We start from the raw sequence: 26,161 nt of genomic DNA on the forward strand, positions 1-26,161 counted from the left end.
AAGAGAGGACACTGGGACAAATGCTAGTCACACTGGAAAGAACAAGAAAAACTAGAGCCCTGTCTCACTGCAAACAAAACCCAATTCCATCATAGCAGAAGACCAACAAATGTCACAACAACCAAAATAAATTCCCACTGAACAAATACTGGGACAATTCAAACATTAATAAGAATAGTAACTACAATGGATTAAAAAAACACATGCAGTATTTAAATCTATGCATTTGAAATGATTCAAAAATAGAACTCACCTCTGGAGGATGCTAAGGAACTGACCCATTATTTTGAAAACTGGTAAATAAAAGTAAAGAATCAAGCACTTATTCTGTACCTCAGAAGAACCAAGTACTTTACAGAATTACCACAACTAACAGAAAAAGAAGGAATGACAGAATGAGAATATCACCACTTACATCATCTAATGGCTGGTAACCCCACAAAAAGTTAACAAGACATTGTGAAGCTCCTGACGGAGGAACATACCACCAACTGAGACACTGCAGAGCCCCTACTCCTGCCCAAATTCAAACCTGGATCTGATCAACCTCCAGATCTAACTATGAATTTACAGAAAATGCAAGAGATGAAGGAACATACTAAAAACACTCCAGGAGATTCAATCACCAAAAGTAGAAATTCTCCAAGATAAACCCCTTGTTTCTTCAACAAAAACTTCAGGGAACTAACAAAAACTGTGGAGAGAACTTACAGAGGAAACAATACTTAAAAGACCTACCACTCAATTATGATACATGGATCTTATCTGGACTCCACGTCAAACTATAAAAGAACACACAGACACATATCCACACTGCATGTGTGTGTATTTGTGATATACTTACATATACATGAGACAATCAGGAAAACGTGAACATTAATAAGACATTCCTATTAAGGGACTCCTTTTTAGATATAACTCTATTATGCCTATATGTATAAATCCTTTATTTTTTAGAGAGATACAATCTGATATATTTTCAGATGAAATTATGTCTGTGATGTGAGGAGGGTTACAGAGATCACAGATAAAACAAGAGTGCTTCCTACTGACACCGTTGAAGCTGAAGGATGGTATATTGCCTGCACTGTACTATTCTCATATACACTTGAAATTCTCAATAAGTTAAAAAAAAAAAATCAATCAATTTAATCAATTTCAGGAGGAAGGAAGGAACGAAGGAAGAAAAGGAGGGAGGGAGGGAGGGACGGAGACCAAAAAACACTTTAAAACTTTCATAGGAACATACAGAATACAGGGTAGGGAAGAATTTCTTGAGGACAAAAGGCAGAAAGCAGCTTGACTGACATCACATGTCTCCTGGAGAGGTGCCCTCAGGAAGGCCACGGTGTCACCAAAGAGTGCTCCTTACCAAATGCACAACCTGAATCTAGGCTTGAGGAGACACTAGCAAAGCCACACTTGAGGGCTGCTACAAGATAAACAGTGTGTCCTCTTCAAAAATGTCAAAAGTCATTAAAGACAGAGGCTTTACAGAAGCCTTTACAGAAGTCTTTAAAGACAGAATTCTTCCAGATGAAGAAACAAAGAGGAGGAAAAGAAACTCATTTTTGGCTAGAAAGCACATTACTGGGACAACTGACAAACCTTGGATAACCAATGTAGATTCAGAAGAAAATGGCATGATACAAACTACTGCAAACTACTGTCAAATGGTACAGGAAAGAAAAATGTTCTATGTGTGTGTATGTGAGCGTGTAAAGAGGGAGAGAATAACATGAATATGACAAAAAGCAACCGTGAGTCTGAGAGAAGGGCTTGTAAGAATTTTGGGGTTATTCTTGCAACTTTCCCGTAAGTCTGAAAATGATTTCCAAACACATTTTTCATATTTTAATTTAAAAAAATAAACAAAAACCATACAGGAAAAGATTATAATGATATTATTTATAAAAATCTACTTGAAGACTATTAAGTTTAAGACAATACATGCCACAGACTGGAAGGAGATATCTCTAAGCGCAAAAAACAAATTTCAAAAAGTATAAAGAATCCCTAAAATCCACAAGGAAAAGACAAGCAACCCAAACGAAAAACAGACATAAATACTACCAGATGACTAACAGAACAGAAAGTCCAAATGATGAGTAAACTATGAAAATACACAAGACTTTACTCAGCTCCCCAGCATAGTCTTTTAAATAAAACTAGTTATCAGTACTTCCCAATAGGACCACTGCTTATATAGAAAACTTTGCTCTAAGCTCTCACTTTTTTATGGACTACCTTAAGAGTCATTGAGGGTAATCAACTTTATGTAGACTAAAAGAATTACATAGTTTTTAATGTAGATTTTTCAGTAAAACTTCTGGGACATCACAGTTTTCAAACGGCAACCAGGTATTCTTTTCACAGCAGTATATATCATTGTTGTTCCTTATTCAGGTCTATTGACCTTCATTATCAAACTTTCTGACTGCAACTCCAAGGTAATGTTCACATTTTCAACACAGTATTTAAGATGGTAAGAAATACGTAACGCGTAGTCATCATTTGAGAACTCCCCCAACTCAAATGAAGGCCTCTGTGCGCTTCTCCAGTGCACATCCCTCTAACCCCTACTAGAGCGCCTTCCCAGAAGTAATCACTACACGGAACTGACATCTATCATAACTGTCGACATTTTTAATAGAGTGTGTGTGTGTGTGTGTGTGTGTGTGTGTGTGTGTGTATTCCTAAAGGGAGATTTCCATCTTCACTAGTTATCAGAGCAATACAAATTTAAACTACGAGATACCATTTTACACAAATTAAAATAGCAAAAATGTTAACGTCTAGCCAAATATTATGTAGGATGTGGAGGAATTCTGTTGCTATTGTTGTTGTAGGCGTACAATTACGCCAACAATAGCTCTGGGTGCCCACCAAGTCAGTACCATCACTGTATAAAAACAGAGAGATAAGACCCCCAGTGCTCCACTGGCAGCCCTGAGACAGCACAGGCCTGGGGTAGAAGCCCACTACAAAGCCTTCCACCTGGAGTGCTCGCCCCTGCCCTACTTTCGCCCAGTAAGGACCAGCCTACCCAGGAAAGAGCATCAGCAGCTAACACGCTGCTTTCAGTAAAGACCTCCGTGTGCCCTAGCGACAGGAGATAAATCAGCATGGACCCTGCACATAACAAGGGGTTTCCGCACCTGTCCCAGTCCTCGTCTGCAGCTCTTCTCCGCCAGGACCGCTCTGCACCAGGCTTATCAAACTGGTCAAAGTCATCATCTGTGAGCGAGAGGCCACGAAAGTCAGTCTTACTAAATTAAAACAGACACACATTCAAATACTGAAACAACTTGTTTCATTTAAGGATTCCTGACACGACATTTTAAAATACTAAAATTTCATATACACCAATTATAAATGCTTTAGCGTTTTCAACAATTAAAAAATTTTAAAGCACATATCTACCTAAAGAAAATCAACTTACTAAACACTATTAGGCATGAAAACTGACAGAATAGTTTTTTTTAAATCATAAATTTAAGTAAAACTTTTCTTTATAAAACAATGGTTTTTGAGTACATATTTTTTACTACAACTATATAAAAGGGGAAAATAGCTGACTTTGCAAAAATTAAAGAGACTTTTCTAATACTTTTTGAAATTTTTACATTCTTCCAAATTAATCATGGAAAACACCCTATTTAAGGGCAGTAGAGATAATGTAGAGAATTAACAAACAATAGAAATACAATACAAGCTACATACATAATTTTAAATTTTACTAGTGTTCACATTTTAAAAAGTAAAAAGAATCAGACATAGAAAACAAACTTATGATTACCAAAGGGGACAGCGACGGAGGGAGGGAGGGACAAATTAAGAGTACAGGATTAATAAACACAAACTACCATAGATAAGCAAAAAGGATTTACTGTACAGCACAGGGAATTATATTCAACACCTTATAATAATCTATAATGGAATATAACCTGAAAAAAAAATAACTAAATCACTTTGTTGTACACCTGAAACTAACAGAATATTGTAAATCAACTATACTTCAATTTTTAAAAAAAGAACTTAAAAAAATTTTTAAATAAAGACGAAATTTAAACAGGTTAAATGTTGACAACATTTTAACCTAGTGTATCAAAAACATCATTATAACATGTACTCGATACAGAAAAGATTAAGATATTTTACATTTTTTTCCATACTGAGTGTATATTTCGCATATACACCACATCTCCTACCTCATTTTCAAATTTATTTTTATTATTAGGAAAATAAAAGAATTGGAATTTAAGTTTTTCATCTGAGAACACATGCAAGCAAAGAGGCTTGAGAAGCAGCAGCATATGTCTCCCCAGAGAGTCTACCTAGGAGAGCCAGATGATATAAACATAAAACCCCAGGAATTTTTCCAGCCTGGGGCTAGAAATTAACCAATAAAGTTCTAGCAAAGTAATACATCAATTCCTACCATACACTACCAAACAGAATAGGTGCTTTTAAAAAAAAAAAGAAGAAGAATGAGAGATATTAAAGAATTAGCATCCTTGGGGAATTCTGCTTCCAGTATGACATCAGGAGGAGCTCCACCAACCCACTCTCTGTGAAACTGGTGAAAATTATTTTTAATGAAATGACTATTTAATGTCTCTGGAATTGATTCTAAATGCATACATTAAATGGAAAACACTCATCCAAGAAACCTACTCAAATCTGGTAAGAACGGCTACAGGATTCTGTGGTTTCTGAACCAGAACGCACTCACTCCTCCCCCTCGCAGCTCAGTGAGGCACCAACTCCATCCACTCTAGACCAGTGCAGCCAAGAACACAGACCTCCGCATTCCTCCCCCTACGCAACCTGCCTGGCGCTGAGTTTAACTCCCGGGCGTGAGCAGGAGGGGGGGGGTCCCTTCTTTCACCCAGGCCCCAAGTGTGGTACAGACACCACCGGCGCCCAGATCACCCCTGCCCCAGCTCACGAGGTGGGGGTTTCATACCGAGAGGTAAGCAAGCAGATCCAGGGCTACTGCCAGCTCCCGCCCCCCACCCTGCTGCCACCAGGCACTCAGCTCCTAGAGCAAGGGTGTCACCCAAGAGACAAGTGCATCACTGTCCCCACCCACAGCACAAGAACTGGGGCTCAGAGGCAGCCCAAGGGGCAAAGCAAACCTTGTAACAACAGAGCTCCAAAACTCTCTCAGAGGAGCTAACTTCCTTATGAACAGAGTACAAAAAAAGTCCTAAGCGAAAGGTGCTCTCACAAACAGTGAAGGTTTTGGAGAGAGATTATTAGAAAGATAAGAGTCACTGGAGATAAGGACTGAACTGCAGGATGCCTAGTGGACCAGAGAGAAATGAGGAGACAGGGGCCAGTGTCCTCACTTACTTATAACAGATCTCAGTCACTGACCTCAGACACTATCCAATCAAAGGAGCCTGAATTTGACTGGCCAGTCTGTGAAGGAAATTATGGCCCAGGGCACTGTGGAAGGTGTGGTCAGAGAAAAAGACAGAAGGAGCCCAGCCAAAGCACCACCATCCCAGGGTGACTGTGGGCATGCCCAAGGCTGTGGCCCCCTTGAGGAGTGACATCAGAAGCTTCACACTGCCCAGAGTGGGGTGTCGGGTGGGAACAGACTTCACTTAAAACCTAGCTGGTCACCAAACAAGTAAACAAGCAAGTAAAAACAGGCCTGGGTTGGAGAAGTGGGAAGACCAGCATTCAGCCATGACACAAAATATTATCTAAAATGTCCAATTTCCAACAAGAAATTACAAGACATGCAAAGAAACAGGAAAGTACAACCCATAACCCATCAGAAAAAAGGCAGGCAACAGAAACTGCCTGTGAGGGACTTCCCAGGCAGTCCAGAGGTCAAGAATCTGCACTTCCAATGCAGGGGGCACGGGTCTGATCCCTGGTCAGGGGACTAAGATCCCCACACCATGAATGTCAGCTTTAACAGACAAATAGGCCATTATAAGTATGCTCAAATAACTAAATGAAACCACGATTAAAGAACTAAAGGAAGGTATGATGACAATGTTGCACCAAATAAACAGTATGAATAAACAGTAATTATAAAAAAGAAACAAAAAAATTCTATAATTGAAAAATAACTAAAATGAAAAATTCACTAGAGGGGCTCAACAACGGATTTGAACTGGCAAAAAAAAAGAACTGGTAAACTCGAAAACAGATCAACAGAGATTATCCAATCCAAAAAACAGAAAGGAAAAATGAACATAGCTTCAGAGAAACGTGAGATACCATTAAGCACACCAATATATGTGTAATAGGAGAAAAAGAGAAATAGAAGCAGGGAGAAATATCTGAAAAAATAATAGCTGAAAACTTCTCAAATTTATTTGTAAATATTAATCTACGCATTCAAAAAGTTCAACAAACTCAAAGTAAACTAAACACAGAGATCTACAAATACACACATCATAGTCAAAATGTTTCAGAGACAAGGAGAAAACCTCAGCAGCAGCAAGAGAAAAACAACTCAGCACTTACAAATGCGATAAGATTAACAACTAATTCTCATCAGAAACAATGGAGGTCAGAGGCATATACCAAGTGCTCAAAGAATTCTATATCCAGCAAAACTATCAAAATAAAGGTGAAAAAAAGACATTCACAGCTAAACAAAAACAGAAGAAATTCGTTGCTAACTGACTCTGTAGTTGATTGAACTGTGTGCCCCAAAATGACACGTTTAAGTCCTACCTCCCCATTCCCCCACCTATGAATGTGACCTTATTTAGAAACAGGGTCTCTGCAGACATAATCAAGTTAAGATGAGAGTATTTGGAAGTAAAATAGAAATTTAAGACTTTGCAAAGCTCGTTTTAAAAATAAATGGTACAGTACTATCGTTTTTTAAAAAAGATGAAATTATACTGGATATTAGACCTAACAGATAAATACAGGACACTCAACTCAGCAGTAGAATATACATTCTTCTCAGGTGTACATGGAACATTCTCTGGGATATATGTTAGGCCATAAAACAATTCTTAATTAATAGTTTCAGAAGGTCAAAATCATACAAAGCATACAAACCTGACTAAAAAATGGTTGACCCTTGAACAACACTGGATTGAACTGCATAGGTTTCACTTATGTGTGTATTTTTTTTTTAATAAATATGTACTACAGTACTACACAATCCGTGATTGGTTGAATCCACAGATGCAGAACCATGGATATGGAGAGCCGGCTGCAAAGTTATGCGTGGATTTTCAACTGCATAGAGTGTTGCAGTTGACCCCTGCATTGTTCAAGGGTCAACTGTATAATAAAACTAGAAATAAATAGAAGGAAAACTGAAATATTCACAAATACATGAAAATTAACCAATACACTTCATCAACCAACAGATCAAAGAAGAAATAAGAAACAGGGAAATAAGAACGTACTTTGAGAAAAATGAACACAAAAATACAACATACCAAAGTTTATGGGATGCAGCAAAAGCAGTACTTGGAGAAAAATTTTTGGCTATAATTGTCTACACTAACAAAGAAGAAAGATCCCAAATCAACAACCTTAATTTAAATCTTGAGGAACTGGAGAAAGAAAAGGAAATTAAACCAAAACATAGCAAAAGGAAGTAAATGACAAAGATTAGAGCAGAGGGACTTCCCTTGTGATCCAGTGGGTAAGACTCCACGCTCCCAACGCAGGAGGCCCTGGTTCGATCCCTGGTCTGGGGACCAGATCCCACATGCATGCCACAACTAAGAGTCCGCATGCCACAACTAAGAAGTCCAAGTGTGGCAACTAAGAAGCCCACATGTGGATTTCCCTGGTGGCACGGTGGTTAAGAATCCGCCTGCCAATGCAGGGGACACGGGTTCAAGACCTGGTCTGGGAAGATCCCACACTCCACGGAGCAACTAAGCCTGCGCACCACAACTAATGAGCCCACGAGCCACAACTACTGAGCCCACGTGCCACAACTACTGAAGCCCCTGCACCTAGAGCCCGTGCTCCGCACCAAGAGAAGCCACCGCAATGAGAAGCCCGTGGGCTGCGATGAAGAGTAGCCCACGCTCACTGCAACTAGAGAAAGCCTGCGCGCAGCAACGAAGACCCAACACAGCAATCAATCAATCAATCAATTTATTTATTAAAAAAAAAAGAGGCCCGCATGCCACAACTAAGACCCGGTGCAGCAAAAATAAACAAATAATAAAAAATAAAACAAGTATTTAAAAGAGAAAACTGGGCTTTCCTGGTGGCGCAGTGGTTGGGAATCTGCCTGCCAATTCAGGGGACACGGGTTCGAGCCCTGGTCTGGGAAGATCCCACATGCCGTGGAGCAACTAGGCCTGTGAGCCACAACTACTGAGCCTGCGCGTCTGGAGCCTGTGCTCTGAAACAGGAGAGGCCGCGATGGTGGGGGGGCCCGCGCACCGCGATGAAGAGTGGCCCCCGCTTGCCACAGCTAGAGAAAGCCCTCGCACAGGAAGGAAGACCCAACACAGCCATAAATAAATAAATAAATAAACAAACATCTGATTGTCTTAAAAAAAAAATCCTTAACCTCATTTAATTTAAAAAAAAAAAAAGAGAAAACTGTGTCCATTAAAAAAAAAAGATTACAGCAGAGATACATGAAACACTAGTAAAACACTATCAAATTCATTATGAGGCCACTATAAAACTAGACAAAGATATTAAAAGAAAAAAAATTTGATGATTATTCCTCATGAACATACATGCAAAAATTATTTTTAAAAAATTAGCATATAGGACTCAATAATACATTAAAAGGATAATACACATCATGACCACATGGGTTTATCCCTGGAATGAACGGTTCGTTTAACATCCAAAAATCAATACTTTTTTTTTTTTTTTTTTAAAGCACTTTTCTTTTTTATAGCTACTTTATTTATTTATTTTATTTTATTTTTGGTTGTGTTGGGTCTTCGGTTCATGCGAGGGCTTTCTCTAGTTGAGGCAAGTGGGGGCCACTCTTCATCGCGGTGCGGGGACCGCTCTTCATCGCGGTGCGCGGGCCTTTCACCATCGCGGCCTCTCTTGTTGCGGGGCACAGGCTCCAGACGCGCAGGCTCAGTAGTTGTGGCTCACGGGCCCAGCTGCTCCGTGGCATGTGGGATCTTCCCAGACCAGGGCTCGAACCCGTGTCCCCTGCATTAGCAGGCAGATTCTCAACCACTGCGCCACCAGGGAAGCCCCAAAAATCAATACTTTTTAAAAATCAATGTAATGTGTCATAATAACACACTAAAAGTAGAAAACCAAATTATCATCTCAATATAAGGAGAAAAAGCATTAATCAAAACCCAATACCCAGGATTTCCCTGGTGGCACAGTGGTTAAGAATCCGTCTGCCAATGCAGGGGACATGGGTTCAAGACCTGGTCCGAGAAGATCCCACATGCCGCGGAGCAACTAAGCCCGTGAGCCACAACTACTGAGCCTGCGCTCTAGAGACCACGTGCCACAATTACTGAAGCCCGAGCGCCTAGAGCCTGCACTCTACAACAAGAGAAGCCACCGCAATGAGAAGCCTGCACACTGCAAGGAAGAGTAGCCCCCGCTCACCGCAACCAGAGAAAGCCCGCGTGCAGCATCCAAGACCCAACGCAGCCAAAAATAAATACATAAATTTATTTTTTTTACAAAACCCAATATCCACATTCCTTATACAAACTCTCATCAAATTTAAGTATAGAATAGTATTTCCCTAACCTGATCAAAGGGCATCTGTAAGAATAACCTATAACAAACATCACAGGTAAAGGCAAAGACTCAGTGCTTTCATCTGGAATCAGGAACAAGACTGGGATTGTGGCTTCCATTACACTGCAATTCGGCACTGTAATGGAAGTTCTACCTAGTGCAACCAGACAAGAAAAAGAAATAAAAGGAATTCAGATAGAAAAGGAAGAAGTAAAACTATCATTATTCACAGCAAACATGATCAACTATGTAGAAAATCATATGGAATCTATGAAAAAAAAGGTACTGAAACTATTCAGTGAATGAAATAAGGTCGCAGAATGTAAGAACAATATTTTAAAAATCAATAGTTTTTCTACATACAAGGCATGAGCAGTTGGAAATTAAAAAACAAATCTTTGCACTAGCATAAAAATATGAAATACATACTAGGGATAACCATAATAAAATCTGTGAAAGACCTATTAATTAAGAACTGTGAAACACTGCCGAGAGAAACTAAATACCTAAAGGAAGTGGAAAATAACTAGAATTCCCAAAAGGAGACACGAAAGGTTGTAAATGTGGGTAACCTTGTGCTTGGACAAAACCATATTAAGCAAAGGAAAAACCACACCTGATAAAGCAGAAAACAAAAACATACTTTCTTGCCACCTGGAATATGGAATGTAAAAATGGATATGAAAAGAACTCTAACTCAAAATCCTAAGAAACAAACTAAGACAAGAACTCTGTATGCCTATTTTTATTCTTCTTACATTTTCTGCATCACTCCCCTTCTGTTCTCCTTTAGAATATAAACAAATCCTTTTTTTTTAAAGTTCTAGTTTATATCTGTCATACTGAGCAGAACCAAGAGAACAAAACATGTCCACACTAATCCAGAGTTTTAAACGAAAAAGAGCGCATCCCTGAAGACCAAGGGGAAGATTAACTCAGCAGGACAAGAGTGGTCAATGCCTTTACCTAGAAACTCTCCTTCTAAGGCTAAACATTATACCAGACATGCTATGTTATTAAGGGAATCAACTTTCCTCATCAGCAAGACTTAAAAACAGCTACTGGAATTTTTACAATATTCAATTACACAGCAATTAGATATCTATAACGAACACAACTCTTTTACTTATTCTTATTTCCTCATCCTTTCCAGGAACCTGCAGCTTAGATTAGAAATTTTATAGAATATTAGCTTGGAACAGGGTTCTAGCAACTGTCTAGTCCAAGGGTCAGCAAACTACAGTCCACAGGCCACGTAGGGTCTGCCACCTCTTTTTGTCCAAATTTGGCTACTGCCTGATGTATAGAAATAAGCTTTTATTGGAACACTGTATGCTAATTCAGTTACATATTCTCTATAGGTCTTTCAAGCTACAAGGCACAGCAGAAGATTGCAAGAGAAGCCCTGTGATCTGCAGAGCCTAAAATATTTACCATTTGGCCCTTTACGAAGTTTGCCAATCTTTGCTCTAGTCCAAAGGTTCTAACCTTCTTTCTTTCGCCTCAACACCATTCTCATGTATACATGCTCATATTCTAAATCACTAACAGAGTCAAAATTCCATATTTTATAAGTGAGGAAATCCAGACCCTTTATTTAAACAGCAACTAGAGAAAGGAACTGGAATAATATTTAAGAACATTCAAAGTGAGCATCTTCGCCCTACAGTGTAACTATCAAATTTTGAGTAACCAAGCAAAATTTTCAGAAAGCACCCCTACATCATGTACTTGAAGAACTATTTGTAGTCTTGTTCTAAAACTCTCTTACTTTCATGGGACCCTGGAGAGGTTTCCCTGAAGTGAACTTTGTATTTCGCTTATGAAGTGCAGTGCACACTGACAATTTGTTTGCAGGTCTTACAACTGAATTTCCTCTTCCTGTGTTGGAAATTAATCACAGTATGAGTCCTGAAGGAAGACAGGGCAGGGCTCTGCCTCCCAGTTACAGAAGCCATAAAAGCTAGGCCCTTGAGTTCTCTGCTGGCCCGGGCAGGCTGGGAGGGGACAAGTAGTCTGAGCTCAGCCAACTGAATGTTCCCATCATGACTTAGAATCTAGAGGAAATGACACCCCATTTCTTTTCCCAAGAATCCACACCTTCTTTTTAAAAAGGGAAACCTTCTCAATTGCTAAAGATTAGTTGCTAAATTGGTGAAGTGTCCGGGAAGAAATGTCAAAGAAAGGGAGAAAGTCCTTCCACCCATCTGTCTTTCCTTCCACAAACAGAAGTAACAGCTCTGCTGAGACTGTGGTCCCCTCCGCTCTACGCAATGGTGCAGAGAATGGGAGGAATAGACTTCCCAGAGCCTCCTTCCCTGTGTGGTTTTGAGTTAGAGTATGCAAGGTAAGGCAGTCACAGGAGCTTCGAGTCACAATTATCATCAGTTACTCTGATGAGGCAGAGGCAGGACAGATGACAGACGGACACACACACTGCAGATATGAGGTTCTCAGAGGTCAGAATGTGCTCTTGAAAACCATGTGTGGCATCCGGGCTTGCAGGAGCTGTGACGGTCAGTGGGGGCTTCTTGAGACTCAATACCATCAGAAGTCAACACCTCCAGTGCTGCAGACTTGAGACAGTCCACTGGAGCTTCCGCAATAGTCTTCAGTTACAAGGGCTTCTGGGCAAGCTCTCGACCATCAGTATCAGATAACCAGACTAAGTTTTCCTGACCATCACACCCCCAGCCTTTCCAAGGATTGTACAAGCCTCTAAATCCTGTGTTAAAATCCTTCACACTTGGAAGGCAAAGCATGGCCTCTGTCCTAACTAAAACAAGACTGATAAAGCTCAAATAAGCCTAGCACTACTGAAGAGCTGAAGAGAGGCTTCATTTTACTTCAGCAAGCTAGCATTTTTATATTTGTCTTCTCATTTAATCCATCCCCAAATTCTCCTCCTACAGATGTGAAAAGTAAGACTAATCAAAGTTAGTAAAGAGCAAAATCAGATTTAAACCCTGGTCTACCAAACACGAAGTACAACGCTCTTGAATTTATTCAGGAAGCAACTGCAGTAACAAACCCTCTGATTTCCTATGTAAAAATATTAAAGGGTAACCATAACTTCCTCAATGTTTAGGTAGGAAGATCACTAATTCATGGAACCTACAAAATCACGAAGGCAGAATCACTCTAAAGCACAGGTTGCAATCTGGTGGCCTAGAAGACACACACTCTCTTTGAATTATGTTGTCTTTTTTTAATCAACTTGGTTGCCAACATTTTAAAAATATAATTATATTTAAGTACCAGAGTTACAGCTTCTTTCAAAAAACATAAAAATATCAAAAGATGTAGAACAGTGGACCCACATTTTGCTGTAGCTAAATCAGCTAAAGATGAACAGCACCTGGCCAAACAGGAACAAAATTCCCGTGTCTATAAGAAAAGTAACTGACGAGGAAGTGGCAGCCACAGAGCCGAGCTGGAGCAAGCCCCATCAGCAGCTGCAAGCCCGCCCAAGGCCCACAGCACCCTGACTGCTGTTGTTCTGCAGTCTTAGTTGTCCAGCTACTTTATCTGACTCTCTGAACTACCAAAGTATCTATCCTTCCAAAAGAATCCTAATGAACTGCCTCATCATGCTTATCTTGTGTATATAAATGAAGCATCAAAATCCAATAATAAGAATTTCAGAAAGTGAGAACAGAGGAAATGAAAGGAGAAAAACAGTACTGTAAGAAAATTTCCCAGAACTGAAGGATGCATATTTCCAGACTAAAGTATCCACCAAATGCAGCACAAGAAACAGAAAAAGACCTATGCTAATGAATGTTATAACAGTAAGGAGGAACTGTTAAAACCTTCCAGGAAGAAAAAAAAGGTCACACACAAATGATAGGGAATCAGGATGTCATCAGACTTCTCAAGAGCAGAACTGGAAGCCAGAGAACAACACAGCAGTACCACCAAAAATCTAAGGAAAATGAATCTAAGTCAAATCTAGAGTTCGAGACCCTACCAAATCATCAATCAAGTATGAAAATAAAGTAAGAATTTATTCAGACATGCATGGGTCTCAAAAAGTTACCTACCTTCAACACACCCACTCCTAAGAAACTGAAGCCTTTATATTTGTTCATTTGAAAATATAAACATAAAGAATAATTTTCCCAGAAAAATTTATCAAAATTGACCCATGGATTTAAAAAAGCTAAATAGACCAATAATATCAGAAGAAACCGAAAAATAAACAGGCAACAGATCCAAATGGCTTTGCAGACAAGAGCTCTTCTGACATTTAATAAAGAGATTTTTACAATGTCCAGAAAATCTCACAACTCATTCTAGGAAGTCAGCCTATCTTAAAAAAAATTAGGATAGCACCATGTGCACACACAAATACAAAGGAAGAAAACTATAAGCCTATCTCTCTTATGATCACAGATAAATCCTAAAATGAAAAGCAACAAAACACTGAAAAGGACCTACAGAACCAGAAGGTTTTGAACCCAAGATTGCATGATTGATTCAGCACTGGAAATCTATCAATACATCACAGTAAGATATTAAAGAAGGGGCCTCATGATCACCTCAATGATGCAGAAAAGGCTTTGATAAAATTAAAACCCCAACTCAAAAAATAAACTTTCTTAGCTAAACAAACAATAACTATCAGAAAACTACAGCAAACACCATACTCACTGGTAAAACATTAAAAGAACATTCATTAAACTCATCACAAGATGACAAGACAAAGATGCCTGTCATCACCCCTATTACCCAACATTATACTGGAGGACTTGACAAGGAATGGTTCTAGAACGAGAAGTACAAGAAATGAGACATAAATACTGAAATAGAAGAGACTGCAGATATGACAGTCTGACTAGAAAATCTAAAGCACCAAACTCTTAAAACAAGATCCCAATAAGCCAGTTATACACAATAACCAAAAAAAAAGTTTTTCTATAGTAGATCAGCAACAAATTTCAGAATATAATAGGATGAAAAACTATACCATCCACAACAACAACAAATACAAAATATCTAGGAATAAAACTAACAAGAAATGTAAGAAAACTATATAAAGAAAATTTTACTAAGGTACGTTCCATAGAAGACAGAGATCCCTTCTCCTATGGAACTTACCTTAAGTAAAATTTTCTTCGTATCTGCAATCTCTTCTATTCCAATATTTATGTATCCCAACCTCTTAGATCAGTGCCCAGCACAGAGCAGGTACTCAGAAATGTGGCAGATGACTGACAGGCAAAAAAGAGCTTGACAGTGAGACATTCTTGCTGCTGAACGAAAGAACCCATATTGTAAAAGTATCCATCATCCCAAAGTTATATTAATAAACTCAATGCAATCCCAGTAAGAACTTCAGCAGAATTCTTTATAAAGTGTGATGATTCTGAAGTTTATTTTTTTTAAATGCAGAGCTAATCGAAATTACTGAAAAACATGCTATAATATATATAGTCACACACCATGAAGCAGTAATTTTTTAAAACTATGAATGAGAATTTAATGTTATAAAGTTGGAAAAGATAGAGAATTCAATAAATCATATTAGAACTGTTAGAAGCCCCAAATTCACACCACACCCAAAATAAAATTCCATATGCAATAAAAGCTAAACATAAAAAAGCACAGAAGCATAAAGTATTAAAAGCACAGAGGAACTCTTGGCATGGAGACACCATTATGAAAAAAATTTATGAAAAACAAGTGACCAAAAAAAATCTGAAAAAGGAAATATATATATGTGTAAACATATATAAATGAATCACTCTGCTGTACACTTGAAACTAACACAACTTTGTAAATCAGCTACACTTCAATTAAAAAAAACTTGGGTGGAGGGGTAGTTCCCTGGTGGCCTAGTGGTTAGGATTCTGGGCCTTCACTGACTGGTGTGGCCCCGGGTTCAATCCCTGATGGGTTCAATCCCTGATCGGGGAACTAAGATCCCACGTACAAGGCTGGAAAACAAAGAAACACACACACAAAATAAGTTTTTAATATATGTAGCCTACAACACCGTATTTCCACTTCTAGAGTTATCAATCCTCCAGAAATATTTGCTTAAGCACACCAAGATGTGTCTGTAGACGTTTAGTGCAGAATTTTCCACAGCAGTGGAAAAGGACATATAACTGAAATGCCCATCAATACAAAAATGGTTAATCAATAAACGGTGGATCCATGTAACTCTCACCCACTAACAACACAGGAGAGATCGCCAAGACCTACTACTAAGTGAACAAGCTGGGGCGCACTACGTGATTCCATTCATACCATAAAAAGCCACACAGCTGTAAATGTGCAACTTACATATGCACAGAAAAGGGTGCAAAGGGATTCATAAAGAAAATATTTTATTGTTTAATCATTAATCTGTCAAATGTTTGTTGAACATACACTACATGCCGGGAACTTGGAATACACGGCAGGTAAAACAGGCAGCATTCCTGTCCTCAAGGGGCTTACAGGCTACTGGGGAAGGGAGATTTTACAAAAGTAAATAAATAACCAAATAAAATCACAAACTCAGATAAGTGCTCTGAAGAAAGAGGAGTGCCACAGAATTTAGGTGAGGGAGGCACACAAGCAAGAGATGGGCATATCTGAGACAGAAAGAAGAATGCTCAAGGAAGGCCTCCCAAGGAGCCTGAGACCTGGGGGATGAGGAGCCAGAGGGAGGGCAGGAGCAGTCCTCCTAGAGGGAAGCAGGTTGACCCAAGAGCTTGGGGAGGCTGGGGGACCGAGTCATGCAGAACTCGCAAATCTTGGTAAGGAGTTTGGCTTTAGTCTAAGAGCAATGGGAAACCAGGCACCTGTGACAAAATGGAAAGAAAAACTCCAAATCATCAAGGACAAAACCTACTTAATCCTCTAAAATAACCATTCTCAAAAACTTTCTGGACTCAAATTTATTAAGGACACCAAAAAGCTTTTGTTTATGTGAATTACGTTCACTGACATTTGCTATTTTCGAAATTAAAAATGAGAAACGCAAAAAGCTATGCAAGCACACATTCTATTGGCCACCTGTACAACGATGCCTTCACGTGTCACGCAGCCTTTGGAAAACTCCACTATGCTCTAGTGAAAGAGCGAAACATGCAAGTGACACTAGTACTATTAATGGAAACAGTTCTGACCCAGGAGTTCCCAGACTACACTTTGAAAATGATACAGAACCATGATTTTGAACCCCAGAAAGTAACCAAGTAAGGAAAGTAAACCAAGTATTTTCAAAATTTAACTAGAAAGCCTCAGAAAAAAAATCACGTGACAGAAAAATGGCATACACCAAATCATACTGCCAGAAGTGACATTTCTTGCATTTAGTCTCTGTGGGTTTTTCCATTGCGCCATATGAGCGCTTCAATACTTAGACCAAAATACCTAGACCTAGACAAGATTATTGCAATGTACTCATAAATAGGCATTCCTAAAGAACACGCAGTAGGATGGTTTGACCTTTCAATAATGAGAACTAAGCCCAAACACTGCTGTTGTTCATACTTTACCAGTTAAGGGACTCCTTTACCAAAGTTTTCGAACAATCGTAAAAGTCACTTCCAAGTGTTTTTCTCACGTTAAAAAAAAAAACCTCAATCAACAAAATGTGATTGCAACCAGAAAGTGACTTGACCTGAAATCTGTTTTGAGTTAGGTCCCCTATCAAACTCATCTACGCTCGGAAAACAAGAGAAACTACCCAGAGGAACTGCATCAGTACCTGACCCTTTTCGGCCCCGTTTCCATCTCTGTAAGATGCTGATCACGAAGTCCTAATGGGTCGGTATCAGACCACTAAGGAGTTCATGGAAAATGAGACCAGCCCGGGGAGATTATTTTTTCAGACTCCTTGCTCTCCGAAACGCCGCACAAACACATCCCCTCACGTAGGTGAGTCTTAGCCGGGTCTACTGCGGGGCTGCTAACCACCCCGAGCCCGACAGGACAACCCCCCCCTGGGCCGCGACCCTCCCCCAAAGGGCCCGGGGGCGGGCGCTGTCCCCCCCCCGCGCAGGCCGCCCTCCGCCTCAGGTGAGCCTGACGCCTCACCGCCGCGAAGGCAGGGACACTAGGGCACAACGACGGCCGGGAGCGGCCCGCTGCCCCCCACCGCCGCCTCCCTCGCGGGGCCGCTCACTTACCTCCAGCGCCGGTTCCTCCGCCCGCTCCCAGGGCGGCCGCCATAGTGCTCGCTGGGCCCGGCCTTCAGCCTCGCCCCACCAAGCCAGCTGGGGGGGCTGCCGGGCCAGCCGGGGCCCGGAGACGCGCGGCGGGGGACGAGACGCGGGGGGCAGCAGGCCGTGCCTGGGGGCGGAGCGCTGCGCAGCCGACGGGTATCTGGCCCTCCAGCCTGCTTCTCCTCAGGAAGAAAACAACAAACTATCGCAACATGGCGGCCAGCTCGGCCCGCCGCCGCGGTGCACGCCGGGATGATGGCGGCCGGGAGGCGCCGGCGCGGGCCCTCCCCTCCTGGCCGCGGCGGCTCCGAGCCACCTCCGAGGGACGCAGGCCGAGTGCGGAAGTCAAACACGCGAGCGGCCGCCTTCCTCGGCTCCGGACAGCCTAACGTTTTAACACGGGGGCGGCTGCCGGCTGTAGTTCGGCCCCGGGCTCTGTCGCAAAGCGCTTTGCAGCAGTTGGCGCCGCGCTTTACGGCCGGCGAAAGTCTCGCTGGAAGTGGGAGGGGGCGGACCCGCGCCCCGCGATGGGACCTGAACCTGGTTTCTGTGTTCGGACTGTGCGGGGCGGGGTGGGGGCGGAGTAACTGAGCGGTGGACCGACGCGGGGAGCGAGCGCGCCTGGGGCGGGCCGGGAGGTGCCGGGCATGCGCACTGCGGACTGCGGGCAGAGGCGGGTGCGCTGAGCTGGTGCGGCCCTGAGACAGACGGAGCGGAACGAGTGCGCGAGAGTTTGCGTTCGAGCAGCGACAAAGGTGGAGAGCAAGATGCCAATGAGTGACAGAAAGGGGACCAGACAGTGATACGGAGAAGAGTGAGGGCTACTCAGGATAAGGCGTCCGAAGACGACTTATGACTTGTTGGCCTTTGCGGGGGAGGGGGAGTGAATGTAGTTAGGCCTTTACGTACTCACAAGCTGCAGACGGTTCCAAAACAACGAATGTGGGGATTATGGGGAGAGAAAAGGGTCGTTTTAGGTAGAAAGAGAAGGCTGAGCAAAGGCGCAGAGATGTCCAATGACTTCATATGATTCCAGATTTGCAAGCAGTACACGTGGGCGCTGGCATATTAGTAGAAAAGAATAATTTCTGGTGGAAGAGCCTAGAAAACTCCACCTAAACTGATGATAGTAAACATTTTCAGTAATGGGATAAATCAAAATTGTGTGCCACCTGAAAGGATGCAATAGGAAGAAACAGCATCACTTATGTGGTAATCCTGTCGCAGATACGTAACTGAACCTAATCCTGAAGAAGTAAGGACAAAAAAAGTGAGGGACATACTACAAAACAATTGTCCTTTAGTCTTCAAAAGTGTTAAAGTTATGAAAGTCAAGGAAAGACTGAGGAACTGTTTCAGACTGAAGGAAAAAAAAGACATGACAGCTGAATGCAATGCATGATCCTGAACTGGATCATTTCACTGTAATGAATATTATTGGAACAAGTTGCAAAAATTGATGAAGTCTGAAGATAAGATGGGAGTTATATAGCAAAATTAACTTCCTTATTTTGATGATTGTAGGTGATATGCAGGAAGAAAGTCTTTGTAGAAAATAGTAAGTGTTACGGAGTCCAAGTTCATACTGCTCACTGCAGGACAGGCCAATAAATTGAGAGATGAGGTGTTGGGACAAGGAATAGCAACTTTATTCAGAAAGCCAGCGGACCAAGAAGATGATGGACTAGCGTCCCAAAGAGCCATCTTACCTGAGTTAGAATTCAGGCTTCTTATATACCATGTTCTTGGATTGGAAGAATCAACATTGTGAAAATGACTCTACTACCCAAAGCAATCTCACAATTTGTATGGAAACACAAAAGACCCCGAATAGCCAAAGCAATCTTGAGAACGAAAAATGGAGCTGGAGGAATCAGGCTCCCTGACTTCAGACTATACTACAAAGCTTCAGTAATCAAGACAGTTTGGTACTGGCACAAAAACAGAAACATAGATCAATGGAACAGGATAGAAAGCCCAGAGATAAACCCATGCACATATGGTCACCTTATCTTTGATAAAGGAGGCAGGAATATACAGTGGAGAAAAGACAGCCTCTTCAATAAATGGTGCTGGGAAAACTGGACAGCTACATGTAAAAGTATGAAATTAGAACACTCCCTAACACCATACACAAAAATAAACTCAAAATGGATTAAAGACCTAAATGTAAGGCCAGACACTATCAAACTCTTAGAGGAAAACATAGGCAGAACACTCTGACATAAATCACAGCAAGATCCTTTTTGACCCACCTCCTAGAGAAATGGAAATAAGAACAAAAATAAACAAATGGGACCTAATGAAACTTAAAAGCTTTTGCACAGCAAAGCAAACCATAAACAAGACCAAAAGACAACCCTCAGAATGGGAGAAAATATTTGCAAATAAAGCAACTGACAAAGGATTAATTTCCAAAATTTACAAGCAGCTCATGCAGCTCAATAACAAAAAAACAAACAACCCAATCCAAAAATGGGCAGAATACCTAAATAGACATTTCTCCAAAGAAGATATAGATTGCCAACAAACACATGAAAGAATGCTCAACATCATTAATCATTAGAGAAATGCAAATCAAAACTACAATGACATATCATCTCAAACCGGTCAGAATGGCCATCATCAAAAAATCTAGAAACAATAAATGCTGGAGAGGGTGTGGAGAAAAGGGAATACTCTTGCACTGTTGGTGGGAATGTAAATTGATACAGCCACTATGGAGAACAGTATGGAGGTTCCTTAAAAAACTACAAATAGAACTACCATATGACCCAGCAATCCCACTACTGGGCATATACCCTGAGAAAACCATAATTCAAAACGAGTCATGTACCAAAATGTTAATTGCAGCTCTATTTACAATAGCCAGGACATGGAAGCAACCTAAGTGTACATCATCGGATGAATGGATAAAGAAGATGTGGCACATATATACAATGGAATATTACTCAGCTATAAAAAGAAACGAAATTGAGTTATTTGTAGTGAGGTGGATGGAGTTAGAGTCTGTCATACAGAGTGAAGTAAGTCAGAGAAAAACAAATACAGTATGCTAACACATATATATGGAATCTAAGGGGAAAAAAAAGTCATGAAGAACCTAGTGGCAAGGTGGGAATAAAGACACAGACCTACTAGAGAATGGACTTGAGGATATGGGGAGGGGGAAGGGTAAGATGTGACAAAGAGAGAGAGTGGCATGGACATATATACACTGCCAAACGTAAAATAGATAGCTAGTGGGAAGCAACCACATAGCACAGGGAGATCAGCTCTGTGCTTTGTGACCACCTAGAGGGGTGGGATAGGGAGTGTGGGAGGGAGGGAGATGCAAAAGGGAAGAGATATGGGAACATATGTATATGTATAACTGATTCACTTTGTTATAAAGCAGAAACTAACACACCATTGTAAAGCAAATATACTCCAATAAAGATGTTATGAAAAAAAAAAATTCAGGCTTCTTTTATATTAGAGGGGTGGGGGTGTGGTTGATTACTGCAAAGTTCTTGGGCCAGAATCCTTTTTTCTTGCAGCTGTCCACAGAGGTCTGGTCACAATGTCCTTATAAACATCCAACAAGACAAATGTTATTCTCTCTTCTGCAACTTTTTATCTCTACATGAATGGAAAAGTGTTATACCTTTAAAGGTCAGAGCCCTGAGAATGGGCTACCCTATATAGTTCAGGCTATAGGCAACGTTCTTAAAGTGTAGCAAAAGCAATAGAATACAAAGGTTAAAGTAAAAGAAACAGATCCAATATGGAGTCAGATTTGTTCTTCCCTCTTACAAAGGTACTTGGGGGTGATGGGGCTTCAAGTCAGGAACTTATTCTCAAATGGATCGCAGTAAAAGGGTTTTAATTTTACTCTATATTAAATTTTTCTATAAAATTAAATATTGTTTTCTATTGCTTCACAACAAAAAAGAACCAAAGAGAACATTGTTTAAAAATGCCACTGTTTAATTGTGGTGATAGCATCACGGGTATATACCCATATCCAAACACATCAAATTGTGTACATTGAATATGTGCAGTTTTTTGTACATCAATTATGCCTCAATAAAACTAAAAAAATTCATTGTTGAAGTAAAATGCAAAAGAAAAGTTAAACAGATAAGAGACAGTTGAGAGAATTTTAGAATTACGGACAGGCAGGAAAAGATTTCCCAGAATATGCCACAAAGAAAAGTGGGGGAGCAGAGGGACAATATGACGGAGAGTTTTCAAAATTGGGAGGTTGGAATGAGAATGTCAAATGGGAGTTCCAAAAAGTAGAGAAAAAAGAGGATGGAAAAGAGGCAATGTTTGAAAAGATGATTCCTGAGAACTTTTAAGAACTGGTGAAAGATATAAACCCACAAATACAGGAGACATAACAAACATCAAGCAAGAAAAATAAGTTCACACCTATACATATGTGGTGAAACTGAACAGCACCCACAAAGGAGATCTTAAAACAACCATAAAGAAACTGCCACCTCTGGTCATGATGAAGATGCTGGGACAGACTGCCCTTATATCGTAACTTGAAAAGTAGACAAATTTGAGAAAACAAAACTGCTTTCCAACATTGGGCCACAGGCAGTACAGGCCTGGGGTCACTGAGAGAAAGAAAACCAATGAAGTGGGCCTTAATGATCATCCAGCTTTCTGCCTGGAAACACTTTCTGGACCATGAGGCAGGAGGGGAAACACGCGTGAAACGCAGTTGTCTTAAAGACTTGAGGAGACAGACCAGAATTTAGAGGGCCTAACATGGGGCATTGTGGGGAGGTGGTAGTGGAAATGATGGAGCTATGCTGAGGAAGAACTCCAGAAATCCACACGGGGACACCTTGAATGTGCTGCTGCAGGGCAGGATCCCATGAGGATAAACAGAGGACCAGAACAACCAGACAGCTGTAAGTGGAACCATTCCCGGAGCTCACACAGAGCCTGGGAGATGTTTGAACTTCAACCACCCAGAGTGGATGATCCTGGCTGACCACCCAGGACATTCAGGAGAGACCCAAGAAGGGCCAGTGCATTAGGACTAGGACAAACCAGTGCTAGAATCTCCTAACAAAGCTTTAAAACAACTCTCGAAATAGTTTATGCTAATCAGCAAGTAATTTAATGGCCTACCAGAACAAACTTCATTTTTCTTTAAAGAAAAACAAACCCAGCACTCAATAAAGTAAAATTCACATAGTCTAGCATTTAATTTAAAAAAGCTACTAGTGAAGGGAAGAAGCAGGAATATATGACCAATACCAGGAGAAAAATTAATCAATAGAAACAGAGATGACAGAATTAGCAGGCCAGGGATTTCTAACAATTATAAATGTGCTCAGGGTTTTAAGGAAAAGTGGGCCCATAATGAGGAAGGAAATAGAAGATATAAGTGGAACTTCTAGAGCTGAAAAATGCAATATTTGAAATTCAATATTCAGTGGATAGGAATAAAAGCAGGTTAGAAATTTCCAGTTTCATCTGAGAGACATAGCTGGAAAGAGCATCGCTCCCAAGCTCACAACAGGAAAAAATTACAACCACCTTCAATTTTCTTGAGCCTTTAATCAGAGAATTAAAAGATTTCAGAGCAACCAAGTGGAAATCGAGAGAAAGACAGACATCTGCAAAGAAAAGCAGGACCTGAGCCTTTGCTTACCCGGGGCAGGCGAGGCCGGATGCCATAGAAGCTGGAACTAAGATTCAGCTAAAAATGTTCAGTGACGTCTAAAGGCCACATGTGGGCTAGCATGAGAGCGTGAAGCCCCTCAGGGCTGCAGAGGCAGAGAGACCTGCACCGTCTTGCAAGCTTCTTCTCCATGAACCCCACCAGGCACTGACCGGGAAGATGGGCAGAGTCCCGAGCACAGCCCTCGTTGTGTAGGGTGAGGAAGGGAGCAGCTACCACTTGAGAACACCTTCCACACACATACACACCCCTCCTCATCTTCCCTCTAAAAATAAGCTGTAATCTTCAGGGGGAAAAGCAACAAAAACGGTGGCCTTGGGACAATGGGGAACCCATTTCTACTGTGAGAAGGGGACAGCTCGTAGGGGAGCCCGGGCAACAGGTGGAAGCAGGGATACTGGAGTCCACACTCTGAGACCCGGGACAGGACGCTGTGCCGGCCCAAAGAGGCTGGCAGAGAACATCGGATCTCCCCTCTTGCACCTCCTGCCACCAGCCCAACAGACGTCAAATAAAACTAACAGCAGAATACAGTTGGGAGAGCTGCAAAGACTGATTCTCCAGGGAGCGCAGTGCAAAGAGAAGACCCCAACCCAGGGGACAAACAGACAATCTCTGCAACCCAGCCCTCATTCCAGCACGAGGCATCACTGGAGGACTTGGGAGCTTTGGGTACAAAGAAGGTAGCTGTGGCTACAACAGATACCTGCTGTATGATCCTTTCGAGGGATACATTACTGTTACTAACAAAGAAAGAAACTTCATAATCATATATCCTATATTTTACTTCTCAGCTATTACTTTCAACATAGTTAATTTTCTTTTTATGGTGTTTTTTTTTCTTAACCTATTTTTTTCTTTTGTTATTAAGAACATTTTCTTTATAAAGATGTTAAAGGGATATCACCCTAATGCATATTGATAAGACTAAAATATCCCATATAAATTGAGTGATTTTCAATTTAAGATGTCAAATAATGCATTTAGTAATGGCAACTGGGATATGAAGAGATGTTAAATACACACCTGAACAAGCAACTGTGCAGTAGTATGCAAATCCAAGCTCTTGAGTTTCACTGTTTGCTTGAATTTCAGTTGCATTTAAGTATAAGCCTAAGATGGTAACTGATAATTGATTACAGAGCAGCGGTAAGCCTGATTCTCAATTCTAGCATAAGGTCCTCACCAAAAAGTATCCCACTTCTTAAGTATAAATCTGGTAATGAAACTACACTCGCACCAGCATGGTTTCTGAAACACGATTTCATCCTTTTTGCTAATGGTGACTTGTGTGACACACACACATCATCGGTGTTTTCTATCGTGTTTCAGAAGCATGTTTAAAGTGTTAATCTGGACAGTGTTCACGGGAGTCACAGATGGCAGTGGCTGGTCCCCCAACCTTGTTACCGTCTTCCTTCACTGTTTTAACAGAGAATAAGACCAAGCTCACAAGATTTCCTCACTACCTCAGCGGTCCACCCAGGAGAGATTCCAGCCTAATCCTTCCCCGTGTTGTGGAGAGCTGTGTGAAATCACTGCATACTGTGAATAACGAAATTGAGAGTTGTGTAAAAACAAAAAGAAAAACAGTGCCCCTGAAAGTGGGAATGTTCACTTTCTAAATTAATTCTTCCAGCCACGTACGAATATAGCTCATCTTCACCACTTGTCCATGCTACACATTTTGCTTCCAACGTGAGTTCAGGCTCCCATCTTTTTCTTGCTAACATTGTTTTATCCTTCCAAGTCCAAATGATTTGTCTTGTCCGAATACTCATCATTCTTCCATTCCCTCCCCCATTATACCAATTGATAAGTAGTTGCTTGGGTGCGCCCTTCTCACCTTCGGGGTTACCTTCCAGAGGGTGAAGGACCCAAGTTTCTGGTTTATTCATTTCCCATTAACATTAGCTACCCACCCAGCCACCACGTGCGCAGGTGTGCCCGGCTGGGGCTGGGCAGTGGAGGCGCCAAAATGACCAAGATCCTGCCCTGCCCCAGGGTGGCCCCGTCTGGCATGAGCCAACAGCTCTGTGTGGTTGACACAAGGACAGCCCAGTCCCGGAGTGAAGCTGCAAGACCAAATCATTAAAACACGTTCTTACTGAAGGAAATCAGAGATCCCCACGTTCCATAGCTGGCACTGTCATTCTAATACCCATAAATTTAGTTCCTCGAGTACTGACTGTAGATTGGAAAAAGAAATATAGTTATTGATTATTGCAACTAAAAATTAAAACTGCTGTTTATCATTTTGACTAGTGAGAAATCTCATGAAGCCACACCTCCATGGGAGCCCTGAGCATTTTGGGGTGTCTTTTATGGTGTTTAACCTGACGGCAGCCACTTACATGTCTGCACCTTCATTTCCTCATTTATGCATAAAAGGCACTTAATGCTGTACCATGAGCACAGAAAGTGCGCTATGAAGTTCCTGTAGCTTCTGTATAATAGAACAGAAGTCACCCTCCCCCTCCCACCACCTTCGAGACTGTCCGCAGGGGTGGGTATGTAACCCAAGCCGGGGCCCTCAGGACACTGCACACAGCGGCTGGGGGGTGGGGGGGATAGCCTTTCATGCAATGAGGTTGGGACAATGTGGCCAGTGGCCATG

General features: G+C 41.3%; 1 protein-coding gene across 8 annotated transcripts in view; it reads right to left on the minus strand.

The window, feature by feature from the left end:
* RBM33 (RNA binding motif protein 33) overlaps positions 1 to 17,997 on the minus strand; it is a 114,911-nt gene extending 96,914 nt beyond the window's left edge. For all 8 annotated transcript variants that reach the window (XM_036864039.1, XM_036864035.1, XM_036864034.1 and 5 more), the window contains exons 1-2: positions 17,820 to 17,997; positions 3,159 to 3,237 (exon numbers count right to left, since the gene is read on the minus strand). In XM_036864039.1, coding sequence (XP_036719934.1) covers positions 3,159 to 3,237; positions 17,820 to 17,862 — 122 coding nt within the window. In that variant the 5' untranslated portion in view covers positions 17,863 to 17,997. The remainder of the gene's footprint in view (positions 1 to 3,158; positions 3,238 to 17,819) is intronic.
* Between the last annotated feature and the right edge of the window lie 8,164 nt (positions 17,998 to 26,161).

The sequence above is a fragment of the Balaenoptera musculus genome, chromosome 9 (genome assembly GCF_009873245.2).
Source record: "Balaenoptera musculus isolate JJ_BM4_2016_0621 chromosome 9, mBalMus1.pri.v3, whole genome shotgun sequence".
Lineage (NCBI taxonomy): Eukaryota > Metazoa > Chordata > Mammalia > Artiodactyla > Balaenopteridae > Balaenoptera > Balaenoptera musculus.